The sequence below is a fragment of the Prorops nasuta genome, unplaced genomic scaffold (genome assembly GCF_024137725.1).
Source record: "Prorops nasuta isolate Cenicafe-Biocafe unplaced genomic scaffold, Cenicafe_Pnas_1.2 PNAS00038, whole genome shotgun sequence".
NCBI lineage: Eukaryota > Metazoa > Arthropoda > Insecta > Hymenoptera > Bethylidae > Prorops > Prorops nasuta.
Genome location: NW_027116835.1, coordinates 792,487 through 815,213, shown reverse-complemented (window position 1 = coordinate 815,213; position 22,727 = coordinate 792,487). Strand labels below are relative to the sequence as shown.

The 22,727-nt window shown below is 37.4% G+C and overlaps 4 protein-coding genes across 10 annotated transcripts in view; 2 read left to right on the top strand and 2 right to left on the bottom strand.

The window, feature by feature from the left end:
- Mrtf (Myocardin-related transcription factor) overlaps window positions 1-6,493 on the top strand; it is a 163,122-nt gene extending 156,629 nt beyond the window's left edge. Inside the window, exons 11-15 of the mRNA XM_066744314.1 lie at window positions 684-824; window positions 916-1,099; window positions 1,163-1,462; window positions 1,624-2,762; window positions 2,847-6,493. Of these exons, the coding sequence (XP_066600411.1) occupies window positions 684-824; window positions 916-1,099; window positions 1,163-1,462; window positions 1,624-2,762; window positions 2,847-3,200 (2,118 nt within the window). The 3' untranslated portion in view covers window positions 3,201-6,493. The remainder of the gene's footprint in view (window positions 1-683; window positions 825-915; window positions 1,100-1,162; window positions 1,463-1,623; window positions 2,763-2,846) is intronic.
- An 812-nt stretch (window positions 6,494-7,305) lies between these two features.
- Window positions 7,306-12,543, top strand: Dsor1 (mitogen-activated protein kinase kinase 1). The gene is made up of 8 exons (XM_066744326.1): window positions 7,306-7,589; window positions 7,690-7,915; window positions 8,000-8,112; window positions 8,186-8,297; window positions 11,619-11,795; window positions 11,889-12,102; window positions 12,185-12,348; window positions 12,410-12,543. The coding sequence occupies exons 1-8, from the start codon at window positions 7,465-7,467 to the stop codon at window positions 12,524-12,526; spliced, it is 1,248 nt and encodes a 415-aa protein (XP_066600423.1). The 5' UTR covers window positions 7,306-7,464; the 3' UTR covers window positions 12,527-12,543.
- Window positions 8,332-11,580, bottom strand: LOC136783940 (sodium/potassium-transporting ATPase subunit alpha-like). The gene has a single exon (XM_066744315.1). The coding sequence runs from the start codon at window positions 11,395-11,397 to the stop codon at window positions 8,332-8,334; it is 3,066 nt and encodes a 1,021-aa protein (XP_066600412.1). The 5' UTR covers window positions 11,398-11,580.
- Window positions 12,544-14,954: 2,411 nt separating the features above from the next.
- LOC136783942 (putative RNA-binding protein EEED8.10) lies at window positions 14,955-22,502 on the bottom strand. Of its 7 annotated transcripts, none has more exons than XR_010824352.1 (13): window positions 22,364-22,502; window positions 21,592-22,079; window positions 21,104-21,250; window positions 20,852-21,029; window positions 20,306-20,675; window positions 20,144-20,219; window positions 19,977-20,083; window positions 19,404-19,604; window positions 19,202-19,336; window positions 17,608-19,111; window positions 17,252-17,309; window positions 17,034-17,131; window positions 16,838-16,959 (listed from the first exon to the last, which is right to left on the bottom strand). XR_010824352.1 is itself a non-coding variant. In XM_066744323.1 (9 exons), the coding sequence occupies exons 3-9, from the start codon at window positions 17,316-17,318 to the stop codon at window positions 14,961-14,963; spliced, it is 1,842 nt and encodes a 613-aa protein (XP_066600420.1). In that variant the 5' UTR covers window positions 17,319-17,449; window positions 17,521-17,726; window positions 17,979-18,969; the 3' UTR covers window positions 14,955-14,960. The 7 variants fall into 7 exon arrangements, 4 of the variants coding, with proteins under 4 accessions (XP_066600420.1, XP_066600422.1, XP_066600421.1 ...); XR_010824353.1 differs by having other exon boundaries at window positions 16,845-16,959; window positions 18,012-19,111; XR_010824351.1 differs by lacking the exons at window positions 16,838-16,959; window positions 17,034-17,131 and having other exon boundaries at window positions 17,309-17,449; window positions 17,521-19,111.
- Window positions 22,503-22,727: the final 225 nt, after the last annotated feature.

Sequence of the window (22,727 nt, the reverse complement as noted above, 5' to 3'; positions counted from 1 at the left end):
TAATTATCGTGTACCAGCCACGGCTGGGTGGCACTACAAACTAGTTCTCCTGGGCATCGGCACACAGTGGCCCAAGCGTTTTGGCACCAAAGAGGAAAAAGAAAGAGACGGGGAGGAGGAAAGCGAGCTGAGAGGGTGTATGGAGGAGAAGTTGGAAGAGAGAGGCACGATTCGTGAATCTCGGCTTCTGGTTCTTTAAGCGCGAGGAGAAGGAGGGAGGGGGGGGGGTGGCAGAAACGTGAAGAAGAAGAGAGGAGAGACTGCGGATGGGTGAGGGGGAGGAGAGGTGGCCTGTGCAGAGTGCAGCAGATCGTATCGCGTGATTAACTCTCGCGATCTTGGGCTGCGGACCCACCTCGTTAGCTCTGAGTAATTCGAGTACTAATTGCACCTAAGAGCGAGGAAGTCGAGGAGCAGCTCGATAGGTGCCGGCCCAGCCCCCAATCCGGAACACACATTCAGGATGGCATGTCGGCGTGAAAGCTAACTCTCGGAATCACCGTGCAAATGAGGCCGTAGAAACATCTTGATATATCATTTATCACCGAAACCCAGCGAAATTTTTGTATCAATCATTTCTTCAGAGGGATTCCAATAAATGCCCCCAATTCTATACTCTTTCGCCACAAAATTCAACCCTTTTTACAGTAGAATATTAAGAAAGAAAATCGTGTGTTTTTCAGGGTCCACCAAATGCGCAGAAGACATCTGTAACATCCACCGCGTCTGGTCTTGGATCTGCACAAGCGGGTGAGACCAGTTACGAGTTGCTTCTTCAACAACAGCAACTCTTCCTGCAATGGCAACTCGAGTGGCAGCATAAGGTGAGTCTCGGTTCGGTCTAACTGCAACTATCCATTTCTTCGGCGTATCCAGATGCTGATTCGTCTGTCTCGATTTATCCGCGCCATCTAGTATCCACAAATCATTCTACCGGCCGCACAGAAACCACTGTCGTTGACCAGTAGCGGTGCCAGTGACGCTGGCAGCATCAGCGGGAGTAGCGCAAATGCACCGAGTCCAGCACCGTCAAATTCTTCCAACAATCCATCCGATCAACCTCTATTGAGACCTCTTGGAAAACTGGAAGATATGAAGGGTAAGCAAAGTCGCTGGGAAAAATTGTAATATGTATAGCATTACAATATGCGTGTCGTTTCAGTGAGCGACTTGAAGGTCGAGCTTAAAAGAAGAAATCTGCCTGTGTCTGGTTCGAAGCCACAGCTGATAGAACGCTTGAAGCCATTCACGGAATCCTCGACAAACGACTCCACGTCCAACTCGAACGGACCACACGTGACGCACATGGGCCACATTTTAATGGACACCCCTGGTCCGATGACGTCGGATGAGTCAAGCTCGCAGGCAAAGAGTCCAGGCTCCATAGTTAAGGATGAACCGAGCAGTCCACGTATGGACTCTCCACATGGCAGCGAGCACGATGATCCATCGAGTCCACCAGGTACGTAACTATTTTATCGATCGCGAGGGTATGATGTCAGCGCAATGCAAAGTTACCTAAGTCACTGGTATTGTTAATAATTTTATCAAATAATTTTATTATACAATACATTTGGCTCGAAAGATAACGTGGGTGTTTTAACGATATAGCTCGTGTTTCAGGAGATGACATCATTAAAGAACAGAGAAAGCGAATAGAGGAGTTACAAAGGGAATTGTACAAGTCGCAGCAGCAATTGCAGCAGATTCGACAGACACAGCCAGCGACGGTACGCGCTGAAAAGTTAGTTTTGCAGCAACACATTCAAAATAAGATGCAGCAGCAGCAACTGGCACTGCATCTGCAGCAGCTGCAGCACTTGCAGCAGCAGCAGCAGCAGCAGCAGCAACAACAACAGCAGCAGCAGCAGCAGCAACAGAATCAAATGCAAACTCAGCAACAGACTCAGCAGCAACACGCGACGTTTCAGCAACTGAATGCGAAGGCGAGTCTAGCCGCTTTTCTGCAAACGCAACCGAACAATACAACTGCCATTTTGGATTCAGCAACGCTCACGGCCATCAACAACAAGAAAAATCAGGCGAAGAATAATACAACTGTACAGCTTCCTACCGCGATAGTTCTTAATCTTGCCAAACCTGCTAAGCTGAACGGTTCGCTGCTTGGTGCTCTGGTAGCACAGGCACAGGTTCAACAGCAACAGCAACAGCAGCAACAAACTCTCAGTACCGAAGATGCAAAGCCGCCGCCACCGCAATACGATGAGGCAGCTAAACTGTTGAAAGTGAAAATAGAGCCCGTAGAGAAGAACCATATAAAGAGTCAGGTTGTTGATGACGTATTAGAAATTCTAATAAAGAACGGAGAGCTGCCTCCGAGTGCTGCAGAAGATCCTTCTACGCCGACCACGCCGAATCGTCAGCTCCAGCAAAATTTAGTCTTTACAGCTCCTGCCGATAGCCCAACGCAGTCATTAGTTTTTACCGCTGCTAGTCCCATCAGCCCGATCAGCCCTATCGCTATGGAAGTTTCTCAAAGCGGATGCGCGAGTCCACCGTCGCGTCCACCTCCACCTCCTCCACCTTTACCCCTAGCTACGTTCTCCGTTCAGTTACCTACTTCCCTACAGCAGATCGATCAGAATCCCGAAATACAATCCTTCAATACAGGTATGCTCACCAATGAAACTGAACTCGACGCTGCTATGCTTTTGAGTCCTCAGTCTGTACAACAGGCCTCGCCCGATCCTCAGCCTCCACAAGAGGTCACGTCTTCCGATAATGCCAATCTGGACTTAAAAGTATGTCTCAGGAGAAATTCCTGATGTATATACTCAAATATTTTTCACCACCGACTTATCAATATATTCTGTTACTTTTTTTAGGAGCTTGGGCTGGACTTGGAAACTTTGGATACGATGGATTTTGGACAATTAGACTGCGATCTTGGGGTAAAAATGGGAGCCTCCCAGGAGTTGATGGACATTGGAGATATGCCAATGGATATGGATGATTCGGATTGGTTGGACTCTTTGATGCCACAATCTCCACCAGCAGCTACGAATACCACCACGAATCAATCTGTCCCTGTTGCTAATCTATCGTCAGCCACTGATATCTACGATCCGCTGCTAGCCAACAGTCAAGATCCTTTCGACCTTTTCAATATGGAAGACTCCGACTTCAAGATGTCATCGGATCTTTCGTTAACTTGGGACAAAGTGGACTTTGCGACCTAGCCCGAGTTTAACCTACGGGCGTTAGTTTTGTGTACTTAATATTCAAATCACGATAGGAAATGATTCGTCTAAGGTCCGACTGTTCAACAATTCGACCTTATAGTAGTTATGCACAGCACGCTACATTTAACCGATCGCTGACATTTATGCGGACTCTGAAAGTACTTAGAATCACATTTATCGTATTAATTGCAAAGCTAGGCAAGCTGCGTATTACGTTTACTGTTGTCCAACTCAATTATTGTAAAAAACGCCAAAAATGTGTAGAAATTGACTGCGTTGAGCATCATATCGCGACTCTCTTTGAAAATTAATCACGAAAACTGTTCGAAAAGCCTCATCTCACTCTTCTGCTAGATTCCAATGTAAATTTTTTGTTAATTATCAGAATCTAACACAAGATCGATAAGACCGCAGACTCGAAACAACTACGAGTGTAAAAGTCGACAATGAAAAATGGATTTTACCGTGCTTGGTAAAATTAAAAGTGACGATGACAATGAAAAAAACTATTCTCCAAAGAATCGCCTTATTATGACATTTTAACTGGGTTTTACTGTCCAGCCGTGTGTTGCTTGACTTTTAATAACTGCAAATAGCATATGTGCTAGAAAAGGGATGATCTACGTATGATACCGCAATATGTTGTGCTCTCTCGTGTGCCCTCTCCCACAGGCGTAATAAGCCGTAAAATTAGTAAATAATCGAACGTATGAAAAGTTCATACATATACATATTGATAATACAAGAGTAATGGCAATGATATAAGTATTTATGTATACATATATTTAAATGCCATTTGCAATTGCGCTTGAAAATCCAGTGTACCATTTGTACGCACGAATCTAGCGAGTCTTTCTATGTAGCTGTATATTTTCTAAGCCAGAGCATGTGATGTTAGAAGATACGCATACGTGTTACTCTTGATAATCTTATAGAGATTGCTAAGTGTAATTTGGCACGGTTTACCGAGTCAACGGCCAGATGCGAATCCGACACTTTTTTCCTGAGATAATCTTTTTGTTGTTTTGTGACATTCCATGTTTCTAAACTTGAGAGCAAGAGAGATCGAAACAGGATGCACGGAAAGCTGCGTTTTTTCTTTTTCTTGGTGGAACCGTGTGCCAATGAATTATCTCGTCGATCGATAGAAGCGATTGTGCTGTCCTGCCCCCCTCGTCCTGATCGAACCAACCTTTCCCCCATCACTTTCAATCGAGCCAAGCAGCTTCGTGCGTCAATGTAGCGATTAAGGATCGCTCTGGTCGACTCAATAACCGGGGCCAAAAATTATGTGTGTGCATAAGAGCTTGTGCAAACTCAGTCATTCTGTGTATCGTGGGATATACTGCTGTGCGCGCGTATTAATGTTTGTATGGGTGGTGTGTGCATGCATGCGTGCCTGAGGCGAGCAGAATGCCTATACAGAAATGGTGCTAATCAGAATCATTTTGTTCAACGTGCCCAATATTTGCGAACGCCGTAGATAATATCCCAGACGCCTTGTGCCGCAATGTCTTGCCTTTCTTATTCGACCAACGTGCCTCAATGTATACTCTTTAATTATTTAAATATAGTTAAACGAAAGCATGCGTTGAAGTTCGGGGTGTCTACTGGGAATCCAAATCAATCTAGGCTATAGGCCTTTGTTAAAACGCTGAAATAGCGGGTGAATTCTAATCGCGAAGTTTATAGAACCAACAGAAAATGCAACATTCCAAATGTTCACACGTGATTAACCGTGCTTCTTTGTGTTTCGTATCATCGTTGATATTTAAAAGATAACTTCGCAAAGCTTGTTATTCTCCGAAATACTAATCTTCACATGCAACTGTGCCGATTCGTCTTATACACACACACACACACACACAGTTTGTTCATTCTTATCTTTTGTTTTGTTTTATTTGTTTGTTTTTTTTTTCTATGAGAAAAGGAGTACTTTTAGCCACCTATGGCAATCGAATCAATGCATTTAAGCAAAATTCGGCAGAAGCGAAAACCGGAAAAAGTCGGGCAGCTTTGCAAGAAGCTCTTGTGCCTAAATTACTTGCATTTAACGAAGTTCGAAAATTTAATTGTCGCTTTTACATTTTCAGCATTGCAAATGAGAAGTAAAGCTAGAAACGTGTTTACTATCGACGATTAACCGTGAATTGTACAGATTGTTTACTGTCCCATTTTGAGCGGACTTGAGAACATGGGTACTGCGACGAAATTGAATGTGCCAAATTTCCCTTGCCACTATACCGCATCACACGTATCTTTTCATATAATTCGTCGTCACTCGTTGCCATGACAATAAAGATTGTTTTCATTTTGTAAAATATTGTATCATACTGATCAGACGCTGCTGGCAACCGTAAATAAGTGGCTGGTGGTTGTCGTCTAACGAATTTATTTAGGGTAAGCGTCAAATTGGCTACGTGAAAATGGCCAAAATAGTGTTGATTGTGTCATTTACGTTGCCATGAAGTGACGTGAGCCTATTTTTAACATGTCGTTGCAAAGCGAAAAAGATCTTTGCTTGACATAGTTATTTCAATTTCATTAATCATGATTCTGTCGGATGATGATTGATTGTCAGGCTGTGCGAATCTGGTAGTTTGCTGTGGTAGGCCTGAGAGCTTTTTAACAGAACGACTGAACACGTGTGAGCGAAAGTGAGTGAGTGAGTGAGTGAGTGAGTGAGTGAGTGAGAGAGAGAGAGAGAGAGAGAGAGAGAGAGAGAGAGAGAGAGAGAGAAACAGTTGAATAGTAAAAATGCACGTGAGAATGGAGACAACTTGAGATTAAATGATGTTTTTTGTTCGCGAATGTGGCTGTTTGAATGATCGATTGAATGGATATTGTAGATATATGCAATAAGTAATGTACGAAATTGTCATTTGTGTACAGAGTTTTACGAAGTACTACATAAACAATATGTAATTGCATTGAAAAGAAAAAAAAACAATCATAAAACATATTTTATATGCGCTTGCGAGAAGAGAAATATAAGTTATATTAGATATAATTAATTTTATTGTAATGACATACTTCTATAAGTAAGGATTATATAATTATTGCTAGAAAGAGTGTTATTTATTTTTATTTGTTGCAAATTATCGATTGCCTTCCATTTGAGTAAATAAATAAATATAAAATTAATCTTCGAGTTTTTCTAATTAAGCTACACATGTATCTTCACTCTGCATCACATACTATCTTTTTTCCTTTTACGATAGTCAGTTTAATTTGTTTTTGATATCGAGGTAATTTTTTTAGAATTAATTGAAGATACCTTAGAAAATTTATTATGAAAAATAAGCTTTTTATATGTGAGAACTGCTGTTTAAAATAGAACATTGGTATTTTTTTATACAATAATTTAATATTCTTTATGTAATTAATATTTATATCGTCAAAATTTAATTTATATTTCGCTATGTTGTGCTAATACCGACAAGTGATCGAGTTTAAGGCTGGGATGCGAACTCATAGGTTCATGGACATTTGGTCTCGCCAAACATTTGAACAAGTCAGAAGCCTGCAATTCGGGAACGGTTGACCCTCGGTGATTCTTCAGGTCGGTTGTCGGAAGAATGTCACGAGTCATTAACGAGAACTCGCGTCAGGGTCCGTCAGACAGGATCTCTTGACGATTCACAGTGATATTTCGCTCTGAGTACAGGGGAGGAACAGTTCCAAGATGTATATATATATAGATATATCTCATTTCGTTGTGGTTTAGGAAGAACGATTATTGATAACTCAATTTACTCATGCGTGCATTCAACGCACGCAACATATCAGAGCAATCAGTAATTTTTTTAGTTGTTTGGCTATAGCTTAGCTTTAACCGAAGCTTTATCCAATTAATTGATAGAATCAATGATCGCTCACTGAGCTACCGTCTGACTTGTCTCAACCAAATTTATCCAAAAATTGTGGTAAAGAGCTAATCTCTACTCGCTAGTACTCTTCTGGTTCATGACCGCAACACTTATATAAGTAAATGGCACGCACCTACAATTTCACTAGCGAGAAAAGGGTTTGTCGTGGTGATCACCTATCGGCATTTGTTGGAACTAACGGGTCGGCTGATGGGCGCATGGGTGGTAATGTTTTGGACGAGTCGCTGGTTGTCTCGTTACAAGCTGATTGATCAAAATCATTTTATACATATTGTAAGGTGCTTTAAATTATTATTAAAACGGCATTGCTAAGGAGTGACGATACTGTGAGACGATATTCCTTACCCGTGGTGTGCAGTTTAACAGATCAAATGTCAAAGAACAAATTAAATTTGACTTTGCCACCTGGTGCTATAGAGCCTGCATCAGCAGTATCTCCATCACCTCCTGTACCACCTTTGCCTACTACTTATACGGAAGCTCCAGTAATTCCAGAGTAACTATAAATTTAGTATCTTCATAATTTTACTAAAGCAAAAAAGCATACTTCAAGTGTGCTTATGTAAAATTGTACCTAAATCTTGTTTTAATTAAAGCGGAGTCATGGGTAAAATGAGCATAGATGCTATTCAAGAGAGATTGGAAGAACTGGAGATGGATGAAGAGCAAAGAAAGAGATTAGAAAGTTTTTTAGGACAAAAGGAAAAAGTTGGAGAGTTGTGCGATGAAGATTTTGAAAAACTTGGTGAACTTGGAGCGGGAAATGGTGGTGTGGTAATGAAAGTTAGGCACAAAAAATATGGACTGATAATGGCAAGAAAGGTAGTTATGTTTATAAATTGTAAATCTTTATTTTTGCATTAGACATAATATTGACCTTTGTACAAGCACAATGTATCATTTTAGTTAATACATTTAGAAGTGAAGCCAGCTATCAAAAAACAAATCATCAGAGAACTGAAGGTACTCCATGAATGCAACTTTGCGCACATTGTAGGATTCTATGGAGCTTTTTATAGGTAAATGAAATAATTAACAAAATTAGTTCTTAGCTTAACTAAAGATATTTTATAACTCTTATATTTTTAAAAGTGATGGTGAAATAAGCATTTGCATGGAGTATATGGATGGAGGATCGTTAGATTTGATTTTAAAGAAAGCAGGCAGAATACCAGAACCTATACTAGGAACTATTACTTCTGCTGTAAGTAAACACAGGCATTATTAATGTAATTAAGCTAGTAATAAGTTTCTCTGTCAATAAATCCTCCTGGGAATCTACGGATAAATAATCTTCTTAGTTCGTCGTATACCCAAAGAAATATTCCAAGTGGAATTGGAGGCCAGTAACAATATGGATCCAGTGCCATGGTTTTCAAGATAGTTTCTGTGCCAGGCACATAGAGCAAAATTGCTGTGAGGACTATTTCAAAAATAAATGCAAAATTGAGGAACCAATTTCCCATACCTTGTTGAAAAATAGAGTTCCGTCTAGTCTTGCACATTATTAGATCAACCAGTTGCGTTATGACAATTGCAAGGAAATAACCTGTACGGGCTTCATTCAATAATTCCATTCTACTTTTATACGTCCACGTTTGACCGTAAGAATCCCTTAGATCATTGATGGATCTGTTTTCCCAGTCCAATCTAATACCGAGCAAACGGTCAGGAAAGAAACCGTGCCACATAAGGATTAAGAAGTAGGTATAAAATCCTGCCAATGATTGCGTTAAACCAATTTGACCGTAGGTGATCGATATCATTCTCTGGTTGACCAGTCTATCGTGCATAGGATTTCTCGGAGGTCTGTGCATAATATCGGATTCCGGTTTCTCGTAAGCCAAAGCTATTGCTGGCAAGAGATCAGTACCAATATCTATGCAAAGCACCATTTCGATTACCAGAGGCGATGGAATGCCCAGTACAAGACTAGACAGCATCGGTAACATCTCTGGTATGTTTGACGTCAAAGTATAGACGATTGACTTTTTCAAGTTATCAAATATCAACCTTCCCTCTTCCACACCGGTGACTATCGATGCAAAGTTATCATCGAGTAGAATCATGTCCGCTGCATTTTTCGCTACGTCCGAGCCAGTGATGCCCATAGCTATTCCTATGTCGGCCTTCTTCAAAGCTGGCGAGTCGTTGACTCCGTCACCGGTAACCGCCACTATTTCCCCGAGCCTCTGGCAGCTTTCAACTATTAATAATTTTTGCTGCGGAGAAGTTCGCGCGAATACGATCTCCTCGTGGCTCCTGATCATTTCGTCCAACTCTTCGCTAATCATTCCCCTCAACTCGGCACCGGTCACCACAATCGCGGTTTTGTCAGCATCGCTGATCTGCGAGTAGGATCTGTCCTGGAGGAAAGCCTTCTCGTACCTGCTCTCGTGATCCTCGCTAATAATTCCAACTTTTTTCGCTATCGACATCGCGGTAACTGGATGATCTCCGGTGATCATAATCACCTTGATCCCCGCAGTTCTACACTTTAAAACAGCTTCTGGCACGCTGGGCCTCGGGGGATCCAGCAGACTCACCAGGCCAACGAATCGATATCCTTTCGTGGGGAAATTGTATTTCGCGGGCCCGTCGGTATTAAATTGATATCCTCGCGGGTAGCTGGCCTCCGGTAAATAATAATCCGCGTATGCCAGTACTCGTTCCCCGAGATAACCAAATTCTACGCAAGCACGTCGAACAGTGGAGCGGCGAGCCTCGGCGAATTCTACCGTTGAACCTTCGGGGTTTAGCATGGTCTTGCAAAATTCTAGGATCACCTCCGGAGCACCTTTTACGATGATGCTGTAACCTTTGACATCCTGATGGATGGACAATTGGTATTTGGTCGTTGAGCTGAACGGTAGTTCGGCCACTTTGGGGTGCGTCTCGCGAAATTTCTGCGTATTGTGGATCCGCTCGCAGAATCTCAGTATTCCAGTCTCGGAGGCATCGCCGATAATTTCTCTCATCTCCAGCGGAGCCAGCGCGGTTTCCACCTTGAATTCCGCGCGCAGACAGAGGGTCGCGGCCTTCAAAAATGTGTCGAACGCTATTTTCTCCTGTAAAAGATCTTTTTCAGCGCCGATCGGTTCGCCAGGCGGAAAGGTGTACTTGTTCTGACCAAACCACACATTGGCGACCGTCATCCTGTTCTGCGTCAAGGTCCCAGTTTTGTCCGAGCATATCGTCGACGTGGAGCCCAAAGTCTCCACTGCTTCAAGGTTCTTGATCAAGCAATTCTTGCTGGCCATCTTCTGAGCGGTCAGCGTCAAGCTCGTGGTGACCGTGACCAGCAGAACTTCCGGCACATTGGCTATGACGATGCCAAGCAGATAAGTGAACGCTCTGATAAGGCTCGAGTCGAGAGCCAGCGAAATGCCGAAGAAAATTAGACCGCAGAGAATGGCGACGGCTGTGATGATATGAACGAAATGCCTAATCTCTTTCGCTATTGGAGTTTCCGTTTTGGTCAGCTGAGCCGTCAGACCAGCGAGTCTACCGATCATCGTTTTGTCGCCAGTGGCTATCACTATACCTTTGCCCTCTCCAGCCACGGCGAACGACGAGAAAAATGCCAAGTTCTTCGTCTCCAAAGGATTGTCGTTCGTAGGGTAATCCGTTCTTGATACCGTTTCGTTCTCCCCGGTGATACTGGAATTTTCCACGCGAAGTCCCACGCTCTGGATAATTCTCACATCCGCAGGAATCTTATCACCCAGTCTGATATGTACCAAATCGCCTACAGCCAGATTCTCCGTCGGTATTCTGTACTTTTCCCCTTTTCTTATAACCGTCGCGAACGTTGGTACCATCTTTGCAAAGGATTCCATGACTCTGGAGCTCTTACTCTCTTGTATATAGGCGAAAATGCCCGATACTATGCAGATAAAGATTATAATCATTCCAAACCACTGTTCACCTTCCTCGTGGTCACCGAGGAAGCTTGCCACTCCGTACAAAACGAAACAGAGGATGGCGCAGACCCAGAGCAGCGAGGCGAATCCACTGAACATGCATTTCAAAAGTTTTATGTACTCCGGTGTCACCTTCGGTGGGCTCAATGCGTTAGGACCGTCTCTGGTCAAATTCTTCAAGGCTTTTTCCTCTGTCAAACCATTCTCTAGATCCGTCTGCAACTTTTGACATAACATTTTTAGAGGTATCACGTGATCATAAGTATCCAATTCTTGATGCAAATCTTGTAATTCGTAGTCCGTTAGTTTCTTTTCTTTAACGGGTATGGAAGGGACAAGACGTTGCGAGCTCTGAGGATTTTTAGAAGTTGACGGAATCATTTTCTCGAGATTCCTTCAAGATAGCCTAAGAATATAATAGTCAAAACTGGTGACTGTCAGAAGCTGCATTTTTTATTTCATCGCAAACTTCAGTTTCTTTGCTTCATTAGTATTAGTATTAGTATTCGATCCACCAGTATTTATTATGCCTGACGACACGCTCACACCAAATTTAAATCTTTCATAAGTTATTGCTTCTTATGAATTTTTAACGACTCTAGGTGTTAAAGGGCTTGAGCTATTTGCGAGATAAGCACGCAATAATGCACCGAGATGTAAAGCCTAGCAATATTCTGGTGAACAGTGCCGGTGAGATAAAAATTTGTGATTTTGGCGTCTCTGGTCAATTAATCGATTCAATGGCTAATTCGTTCGTTGGTACGAGGAGCTACATGTCGGTAAGAACCAACAAAATAACTTTTATTAAGAAAAGGTTAAAAGATTTCAAATGTGAAATTGGAACATCTATTATATACGTATATCAATTTCAGCCAGAAAGACTTCAAGGTACTCATTATTCGGTGCAGAGTGATATTTGGTCTTTAGGATTATCACTCGTGGAAATGGCTATAGGAATGTATCCCATACCTCCACCCGATGAGAAGACGTTAGCCTCGATCTTTGGGCCTCAAGCAGCTCAGGCTCCAGCAGACACTACGTCTATAAATAATGTAGCAACACCGACAACTCAATCACCAGGCCATTGTGAGTATTTCGCGTTCTCTTCTTGAAAGTAAAAAGTATAGATTTAGAAAAATATTAATAAAATCCAACAACGATGAAACAGCGAGTACCCCACGACCAATGGCAATATTCGAATTATTGGATTACATAGTGAATGAGCCTCCACCCAAACTGCCACCTGGAATTTTTAGTGATGCATTTACAGATTTTGTAGACCGGTGTTTAAAAAAGAACCCCGCAGAACGAGCTGACCTTAAAACCTTGATGGTAAGCATTTCATTTGAATTTCTTCAATATGTAAAAAATTGCATTTATTAAATATTCTTAGAACCACGAATGGATAAAAAAGGCTGAGTCAGAAAATGTTGATATTGCTGGATGGGTGTGCCGCACGATGGATCTTCAACCAACCACTCCAACGCGTCTCGCAAACGTACAATCCTGAATAAATGTAACTCTTACATACTTAACAACGTATATACGCGTTCAGTACTCCTAAGTCATACTTGGATTATTTTTTTATATTAATAAAAGCAGTGGTGTTTATCGAAAAATGCCCTTATTATAGGGTATAAGACTTTCAAATCCATTTTTAAAAAATGTGTGTGTTCACGTAATTTTCTGGCTTCCAAATTGTGAAATAAGAAAGGAAAAACTGTGCTTGTGTGTGATAGAAGCACGTGGCTTAGTGTGACAGTGTGTACTGATATAATTTCAATGTGAGATAAAGAGATCTATACAAGTATAGTTTGCACTAAGTACGCCACTGTAAATAAGTTCATTACAATTAATTCATTTCATCTAATTTTTGTATATTACTTTTAAAAGTATGTAAGATAAACATCAACAGTATCGATTTTATGTTTTATGTACAGTTTAATAAGAAACGACAGGATACATTGTCTCTACTAACATACGAAGAAACACAAACGGCATCAGATTATTGACAGTCCTTGAAGAAATATGAACTAGATGATTATAATCTTGTAACATTTGTACCTGACATCTGTAGGATGATGTTTATGATATTGCAAAAGACCTGACAATGCCATCATTTTTTTTTAACGCTTAGTCTGTTAGTATGGGTAAATAGAATTTCGCACATCTACATCTTTTAGCTATTCAGCATTTCTTAAATCTGAACGCCAAACGAAAATACAGTCCTGAACTTATCTATATTCAAGTGGATTAAAATTATTAAATAAGACGTCACTATAATTCCCCCCTCTATGAAATTCGGTAAAGAGATGAATAATATGTAGAATGTATTAGTGACGCATGTAAAAACTTTAAAGGGCTGCAGGAGTGGTAATTTTGAGCAAATTTTATTAATAGACAATGGCTCGATGGGCTGTCAAAAGATTATAATAAACATTTGAAAACTGAGCAATTTTCGGTGCGGCGGAGCCCTAATCATTCCCATACGTGTACAGGGGCTTTTACAATCGACATTTCCTGAGCTAACGCGACTGTTAAATTTTCTGTGCATACACACACATTCACACACTCTCACACACATATGTACGTTACTGGCTAGAGGCTCGCCACGCTATAAATGCAGAAAATTCAAATTTTCGTAAAAAATTCACGGTAGCTTGCATCCTATGTTTCATTAAAAAGAAAATGACTCAGAATTAATTCTGTGCAACCCTTTGAAGTTTGGACGTGTCACTTATACGCCTTATATATTACAAACAATTGAATGCCTCGCTAGAAATACCTGTCTTCTGAAAGATAATATGAAGTGTATGTACTCAAGAAGGACATAAATATTACTTAGCTCTACTTATAGGTTACACGACACACTGCGTATTGATAATACATTCAAAACGTTTCACAAATTGCGGCCTCGATTATAGTACCTTAATAAGCGAATTGCATAAAATTCATTTATGCGCAGAATATAATATATACGCGCTAATATTTTCTTGTGCAATTCTTCCGTAGACGCGTGTAATGAAATAGAGATTCGTTCATCAGTAATTGCATCCTCTAGTTTGTATAATATAATACACCTATGTCAAAAAGTATTTTTTCCGAGTCGTGAAAATAAAATATTTATCGCTGTCATATTTTTTAGTATAAACTCCCTATAAAAGATGTTCAGGCTCGAGATAATATTTTATCCGAGCAAAGATTATAATTTGCAAAAATAATATTAAGATAAATCTGATTACGTCTTCTATAAACGTAGACTGATTGTCAATGTAAATAATCGAAAAATAGTCATTTCGTTCTGTTCTTGTAGGTGTTTAGTACTGGAATAAATCTTCATAAACTGTCGAGAAATTATGGGCAAGCTGTGTAAAAATTATGTTTGTTATTAGAATCCTGTTATATATAAATATATATAGTATTAGCCATTTCCGATTTTTGGCTTAAAAAAATATCGGAGCGCATTGTGATGTTGTTCGTAAAAGCACAGTGAGGGTTGCTCACTTATGTGCCTAAGCGTAAGACGCCCAAGAACTGATATTTCATATTGTGTTTGTCTTATGTCTGTATATGTAACGCTATTAAACATAACGCGGCTTTTAGGATAGAAAGATTGTTTTTTTCTTTGATTGGCTAAAGTCGCGGTGTTAAGTGTGCGAAAAAGGTGAAAAATGTCAGCTTTAATTACAAAAAAAAAGAGCCTTTAATTTGTTTAGGAGTAAAAATTAATTAATCTTCGCACTTATTAAGATATGTGCACATTCCTTGTTGCAAAGCTGTGCATAAATATTATAGTTGTATCAATATATGGTCTAAATGTTATAATTAATGAAAGAATAAATTTATCCTATTGAGCACACGGCTGTTCAAGACTTTATTTTAGCAAACAAAAAACATTCATTATAACGTAATTTCTTTCCTTTTAATTGCAATACTAAATAATGCTAATCGTCGCTGCTGCTGTCATCTTCGCTGTCAAATTGTAACCGGCGAGAAACATTGTGATCGTGTAAATAAGAAATGATTAAACGCTCATTGATTGGATGTTCAGACAAGTCAACTGTCACTATTTGCAAATACGGAGATACCAAAGTGAACTCCGGTTTTATGTATGTACCACCAATATAAACCTTTAATATTACGTTATTTGTTCGACATTTGGTGAACTCGCAAATTTTTTCAAGAGCGCCCAATGTAACAGATAAACATCCTGACAGATCCAGCAATTCCATATTTGGAGACTGTTGAACCACTGTATATACACCCTGAGATGCAATTCGTTGGCACTTTTGACATTCCAGATGTTTTATATTATGCAAATTCATTAGAGTCTCGTCGTTTATAGGTAACTGATTTACTCTCAGTATTTTTAGTTTTGGTAGCTTTGATATGGGTAAGGTTTCAGTGACATTAGTACAACCTGCAAAACAAAAGCAAATAAATAAATCAATCGCTTTTAGAATTATAATTCAGTATTTTCAAAAAAAAATTATACCGCTTAGTTCAAGATATTCTATATTTTTACATCTGACTGCTAATGCTTCAAGGAACTCGTTATTTACAGTCTCATTTTTATATAATATTAAAGTTTTCAAATTTTCCAGTCGAGTTATATGCATCATGTCATTAGATATAACTCTATTAGGGCTTCTAGTGAGTTCCAATTTTATCAGATTTGTGCAATATCTTCCAATTGCTTCCATAACACGTCCATCTATATGAGTGCAATGATCCAATACTAAATGTTTTAAATTACCTAGTTTAGTTAAAGCCTAAAAAAAGTCAATAATATTATCTTAAAATGTACAATATTTTTTAAAAATTGCAGCAAATATTTTTATTTACTTTCGAAAGATAACAGCTTTGGATGCTGGGACACTCATGTAATCTAAGTTCTTCTAAAGTATCTGATGGAAGACTATTCAAACAGTCAGCTGACAACACATTGTTGCTAATAAGAAGGTACTTCAGCTTTTTAGTATTAGCAAATAATTTCATCAAATCCTTATCACAAGCATATGTTGATGAGCCAAGACTTAATTTAGTAATATCATGACAATTATTTCTTAAAGTATCTAAACCAGATACAGAAAGAATGATACTAGTAGCATCTAATGTTTGCAAATTTGGACAAAGCTTGGCAATAATGGTTAGAGTGCTTCTACTTAAAATAGGTGGTGCCAAGGAGAGGTCCATGTGTTTCAAATATTGGCCACATCTCAGAAGTACTTTACGAAGACTTACTGTATTGATAAATCTAAGTTCATTTGTTAATAGAAATCCCCAAGTAGTAATAGAAAAATCTAATTTTCTCATACATCTCCAAGATTCTTGACTAACACTCCTCCATCGCTTACACACTGTTGGAAATAATTATTTATTAAGTGTAGTAACCAATTATGTGCTCTTTATATACAATTATAAGGCTTACAGAGAAAATCACAATATCCTTACCTCTTTCTATTTTTATTCTATCTAGGATTGGCAAGTACAAAAAAATATGTATCAAGCAATCATCATTTAGAGCATGAATACCATCATTCATAATATCATTTAGTGCATATTCTTCATTAAGTTTTTCTTTAGATAATTTTCTTTCTAATTTTGAATCTTTATTGTTTGGAGGCTCATATTGATTTTCTATGCTATCTGGTTGATGCCATGAATCTGCAGCAGTAACTCTTAAAAATCTGTTATGTAATTTTATTTGATTCTTATTTCCTTCTATTTGTGCTCTAGAAATATATATATGAATTAATATATATATTAAAAATTAAATGTTATGTAGATTAACGTACCTTTGTGCATCTTTCACACTTGCAAAAGTAACAAATGCATAATTATTTTTATTGTTGTTTCTTCTCAAGTAACAGCTTTCAACAGTACCATAGCGAGAAAACAATTTTTCAAGATCTTTGTAAGTCGTCTGAAAATAATAGAAAACTATCTAATATATTATTATCAATGGGAGAAACTTGTTAATATTCTTGTGTTTATAAAAATATAAAGACACTAACCCTTTCAGCCAGATTACTAATAAATAATTTTCGTATAGGAACACCATCTTCTGTTTCTGCTAATTCATCAGAAGATATATCACTATCGTATTCATTAACTAAAAATATAAATGGTATACATATATATGTACAGAGAGACGGAGAAAATCAATGCTTGCATTATAAATACATTAAAATTGATAAAATATAGTATAATTATTAACATTATCAAATACTACCTGCTCTTCCAACATAATACAACCTCCTTAAAGCTTCTTGAATTTCTTTTTCTATTATCTGCAACATTTTTTCTTATTTTTAAATTTCTTATTCTATTTATATATCATGTTGGTCAAGATATCATATTCAGGCCACACTTTTAATATAATGATCAGTCTTTGTTTGCAAAAAGCTTTGAGAAATTTTTACAGCTTTACCTTTAAACATAATTAAAATTCACGTGTATATAAATACGACCAATTTATTTAATGAATAACACTCTATTTACTTGGATCATATAGTATTTATGTGCTGTAGATTTCAAGTGAAAATGAAAAGCACTCAGATGACTCTCAGGGTCAAGTTATATATATACCTTATATTGGAGAGAGAGAATGAATGTATACACATTTTAGAGTTATATAGGCCTCAAAAAAGTCAAACATAGCTTCCACGCTATTGTTGATTCAAATGAAAAACACTTCTCAAATCAAACTGACACAAAAAAAAAAAAATAAATTCCAATTAACAGTGCTTAACTGCCTAAATCATTAAATGAATGTGATATTATGACAGCACTCAGGTAAGACAAAGGCAGGAAACATTTACAAGACCCAACGCGATACTTGACAAGAACAAAGACTGTCACTTCAATCATTTGTATTCGGTACGATCATGATGACCCATCACCGACTCGTAACCAACATAGTCTTTGCATTTGCTTCACCTTCCTTAATTTTACCATACCACAAAACGCGAATGACAATTGTCGTTCCCTACTTATTACACCAAGCTCCAAGGCTGTATACCGGGTACAACTGATGGCTGATGGGCATACCGGTTCAGGTGGAATCTCATGATACTCACGCCACTCACGGCGGTCCCGCCCGACCCGGCTTGTAGGTTGACGCGCCGCGCGACTCGCGAGAGTATAGTTGGTGTATGAAGTCGTGTCGTGCGTGAGTGGGATACACAAATCACAACACACACTGGACACAGTCACGCAACTCACGCAACCGTTACAGACGACACGGACAACAGTTTGATACAGGTCCCCTACTTCCACAGTCCACTGTCACTACTGTCAGTCTGTCAGTACTGTCAGTAGTGTCAGTCGCGTTGTGTTTAGTCGTCTACCGGTCTACCGTTCCAGCAGCGCGTCAACCCACACGCCGCGAGATTCCACCTTTACCGGTATCATCATACTCTTGCCAATAGTATACTTCAATCAACTTTTCAATTAAAATCTTGCTAAAATATAATTTATTATAAGGGATGAGACTGCATACTTTAATTCATTTTGCTTTATTAACATTGTATACAAAATCGTTTCTTATACATTACAGTGTCCTTAAAAGATGTTATTTGTAAGCAAAAATATTGCAAATATGCGTGATTTTAAGCTTGTTTCTTGTTCTTTGGAACAATTGTATAGAAATAACAATAAACAATTGTACATACATTCTTTATAATAAGAAAACAATATATTTTACTTAACATTTACATTGTTTTAATAAAAAGTAAAATACTATAAACCCACCGATTTATAATACCAAAAGTGATAATTAAACTAACATTAATAAAATGTTCTAACAAGATTTAATAAAGGCTTTTTAAATATCTCTTTATTCACCACATACCCATTACTTATTTTAATATGGCTTATACAGCTTCTGCGGACCGAGTCTTTTAGCATTGAAATAGCAAAACATTATGAAATTGGCAGTTAAATAAGTCTAAAGTTAAAACTCTTTCATAAAATGTATGTGACAAAATGCAGAGGCCATTAAAGCAGTTAGTATAAGGGACAGTAAAATAAGATATTTTAACGTAACAAGCTGCATTGATAACTTATGACAGTGGTCTTCCAATCGAGTAATCTGTAAAAAAAAGATGTCAAAAGTTAATTAAAAACATTATTGGAACTAATACACATAACATTCTATGTTATGTCACTATTATAGAAGTACCTTATTAAGCAAGGCATCAGTTGCACGTTCTGATCCAGCAGAACCACTAACAGAATAGGAATGTACTTTTTGGTCAGTAACATCAATTGTACCATCATAACAACTTAATCTGTGCTGTTCAACTGGTTTTTCATTCTATAAATATAGAACTCGTTATCATCTTATTTATATATCATTTAATTGAATAGTTATTATATTTTACCTTCCACAAGGCAGCTAAATCTTTTGTTGTTATGTTAGGACTTTTTACAGGAAGACACATTACTAGAAATCTATCATTGTGCAAAAATCCTCGAACTGTATATCCTGTTTGTAATACTACTGTAACAGTCTTTTTTTCCAAAGGGCTTAATATTCCTGAGCTAGGTTTCACTTTAAATTTTTCAGGAGAAGTAGTTTTAACCTAAAGAGTACACCTCAAATTAAAAATACATAAGAAGTTGTAAAAATACCTCAAAAAGCTTACTTTAATTGTAAACCATGGATAAGGAGCTTTAACTGTTGCTCTCTATTCTCAATTTCTGAAATTTGTATACTTCTCCTATTTTACATACTAGGATCATTTCTGCATTATTAAAATATAAGTTTATTATCTCTGCTAAATTTTTTTTATCCATATATTACCCATATATAAATAAGTGTTGTTTTCAATTGTATAAAATTCAAGATTGACAATGTTAGCTCGAAAATAAAGTAGTTTATGACACACCATATCCATGGAAGTATTACTTTTTAATAGTGTCAATAATTAAAGGTTAAACAATCAAATTCATACTTTAAATGATATTGGCTTATCCAAAGAAATATTTTTAAGATTGATTATTCCAATAATTTCATCTCCTTCTTTGTTAAAAGTTATGGCATCATGTTCAACAGATAATACTGTAAATATAATAAAATATTACTAATAAATTTCACAAATTTTGGCAAAGAACCACTTACAGCGATCTTCTCCATTCATTTCATTAAATCCTGCAGAGGTTTGTTCTGTCATTGGAGAACTTTCTGCAAAATGTACCTTTGAAAAGAAAGACAATTTTTTTATACAATTACAAATAACTATTATTGATGGTAATAAGAGATACATATAATTTAAATGTTTACTTTTTTGTTTTCTACTTTCCCATCTACCATAGAGTCAGAGTTTGGTAGAATTTCTGGTACAAAAGTAAATACATATTCATTATTACCTCCCCAACATTTAAGTGCTTCATTTGGATGCACGTATTCTTTAAGATTAGATTTGTTAACAAACTTTATTTTAGGAATTGCTTTTGCAGGTAGCCAAGATTTTATGATTTTAAATGCTGCATTCATAATCCATGGCATATCAAGAATTATAATATAATTTAGAAAATTTGGATAATAATATTTAAATAAATTAATTGTGAAATTTGTAAATTCCATATCAACATTTGAAAGGCCACTGTCTACCATGTCAAAGAAAATTGAAATTTGATCTCCATTAGTTTCCCTATAATGGCATGTAAATATATTAGAAATAAATAAAATTAAATTTAATCTGTATGAATAAGGCTCAATTTTAATTGCAAAATCATTAAGACATTAGATACTAGTTTAGAAAATCTTCTAAGAAAAAATATATCAGATAAGATAAACTATGTCATATCTATAAAAAAAAGATCATACCTTTCTAATCTTTCAAACCAATAAACAACGCATCTTTGAAATTCTGTAAAATCCCTTGATCCCTTAACATGCAGCTTTGACTTAATTATAAAAAGCTTCTTTCCATCTTTGTCTTTTCCATGACTGAATACTACTCCTTCCTCCAAATAATCTCTTCTAACAGTATTTTCTGTTATTTCTAATAAGAAAATAAAAAAAAAGATACAATAGTCAATACAAATTTTAATAAAACAAGAAATAATAGATATTTACCATTAGTTCCAAATTTTTTTCTCCATGAGCAGGTATCCCAAAGCATTTTGAAGGCTTCTTGCAAATTATTTTCGTGATGTTCCAAAAATCTCTTTAACCAATCATCATTTGCTTTAATTTTCTCGATATCAGCAGGATGGAAGCCTTCTAAACAAATATTAAACTATCTATAAATGTTTTTATATTAATTTAATATTAAATAATGGCATAAAAATGAGAGTAGCTTAATGTGGTGATATTTTTCATTGTTCGTTCTGTTTCCAATCTTATCAATTATGTAAGAAAATGCTACTTCGACTAAATTAGTCAGGTGATGATCAAAGTGGAATATAATGACTTTTGCTCTGAGGAATACAAAAGAGCCTTTGCTCATATTTAAATAAAGGCTTTGGATATGTTTTTGCTGTGCATATGTTAATGTCAGGCGTTCTGCGTTGATTTAAACAACTTATTTAAAATTTATACAATAATAAATATTAGATAAATACTGGAATCAGGTGCTCCTTCTTCATCGAGTTGTTTAAAGAATTGCTGTCGAAGATCAGCAATTAATTCAGTGTGCGCTTCCATCTTTGATGAACTAAAAGTAAACCACTACACCTGCCAGTGTCAGTGCCAGCCAGTGCCTTATTTTCTTGAAAATTGACACTTTGACCGGCGGCCGCGAGGCAAAGCCGAATGCAAAAGAAAAGCCACCCCACCACCGGTACCACTCACCCGCCCGCCACTACACTAGGCAAATTCTTACGCATGCGTGGGGAATCCTCTTAAATTAGCAACACAATCGGCAATCCCACCATTCTCACAATTTCTTATCCTCTTTCTTATCCAATCACACAGATCCCACCGGAGTAGCTATTTAGCTGCAGTATTACTGCTGCTGCTTTTTATATCGCTTTTAATGAACGATAATAAAGCCATTGTAATCTGAACGCCGTTAATAGCAGCCCATCGACGATGATCAATCATATTAAAACTGAAAGTAATATAAGCTTTAAATTTCTAATGAACGATTCTTTTCTTATATTTACATAATTCAATTACTGTTTTGAAAGTTTTTTTTATGGTCGAGTTTTCTTTTTTATATGGACATCGCAAAAGGAAAATGATTTGCTTTTCTTAATTGACCTACATTGTTATCATTTTTCCCGCCCAATTCAATGAGTTTTAAATCATACAGAACAAGTTTTTCTCTTTCCAACGTTCAATTATTCGTACATCCGTTGTTAATTATTCAATAATAAGTTTTTACAAATATACCTGCAAATGAGTTACACTGACAAAGATATTCAAATTCTTTTCTTGCTTATTGGATATAATTATAGCCAATTGGAAATTACTGTGCAATTACAAACAGCTATCAGAGGGCCCAGAGCTACTATTCTGTGGTATACAGGAACAGGCTACACAGCTTCGAAAGGAAAGGAGGGATATGTGATCATATGTGCTGTATATATACATATATATAAATATATGTACGGAAATCTAGAGAGAGAAAAAGGAAGGGATGACAGAGGGGTATTGAAGAATGAGAGAAAAAAATGCATGTTAGTCAGTAAGGACAGAGGTAAGAGACAGAAGTACAGTAGAAAAGACCAAACCAAATGTATCTTTGACTAAATGA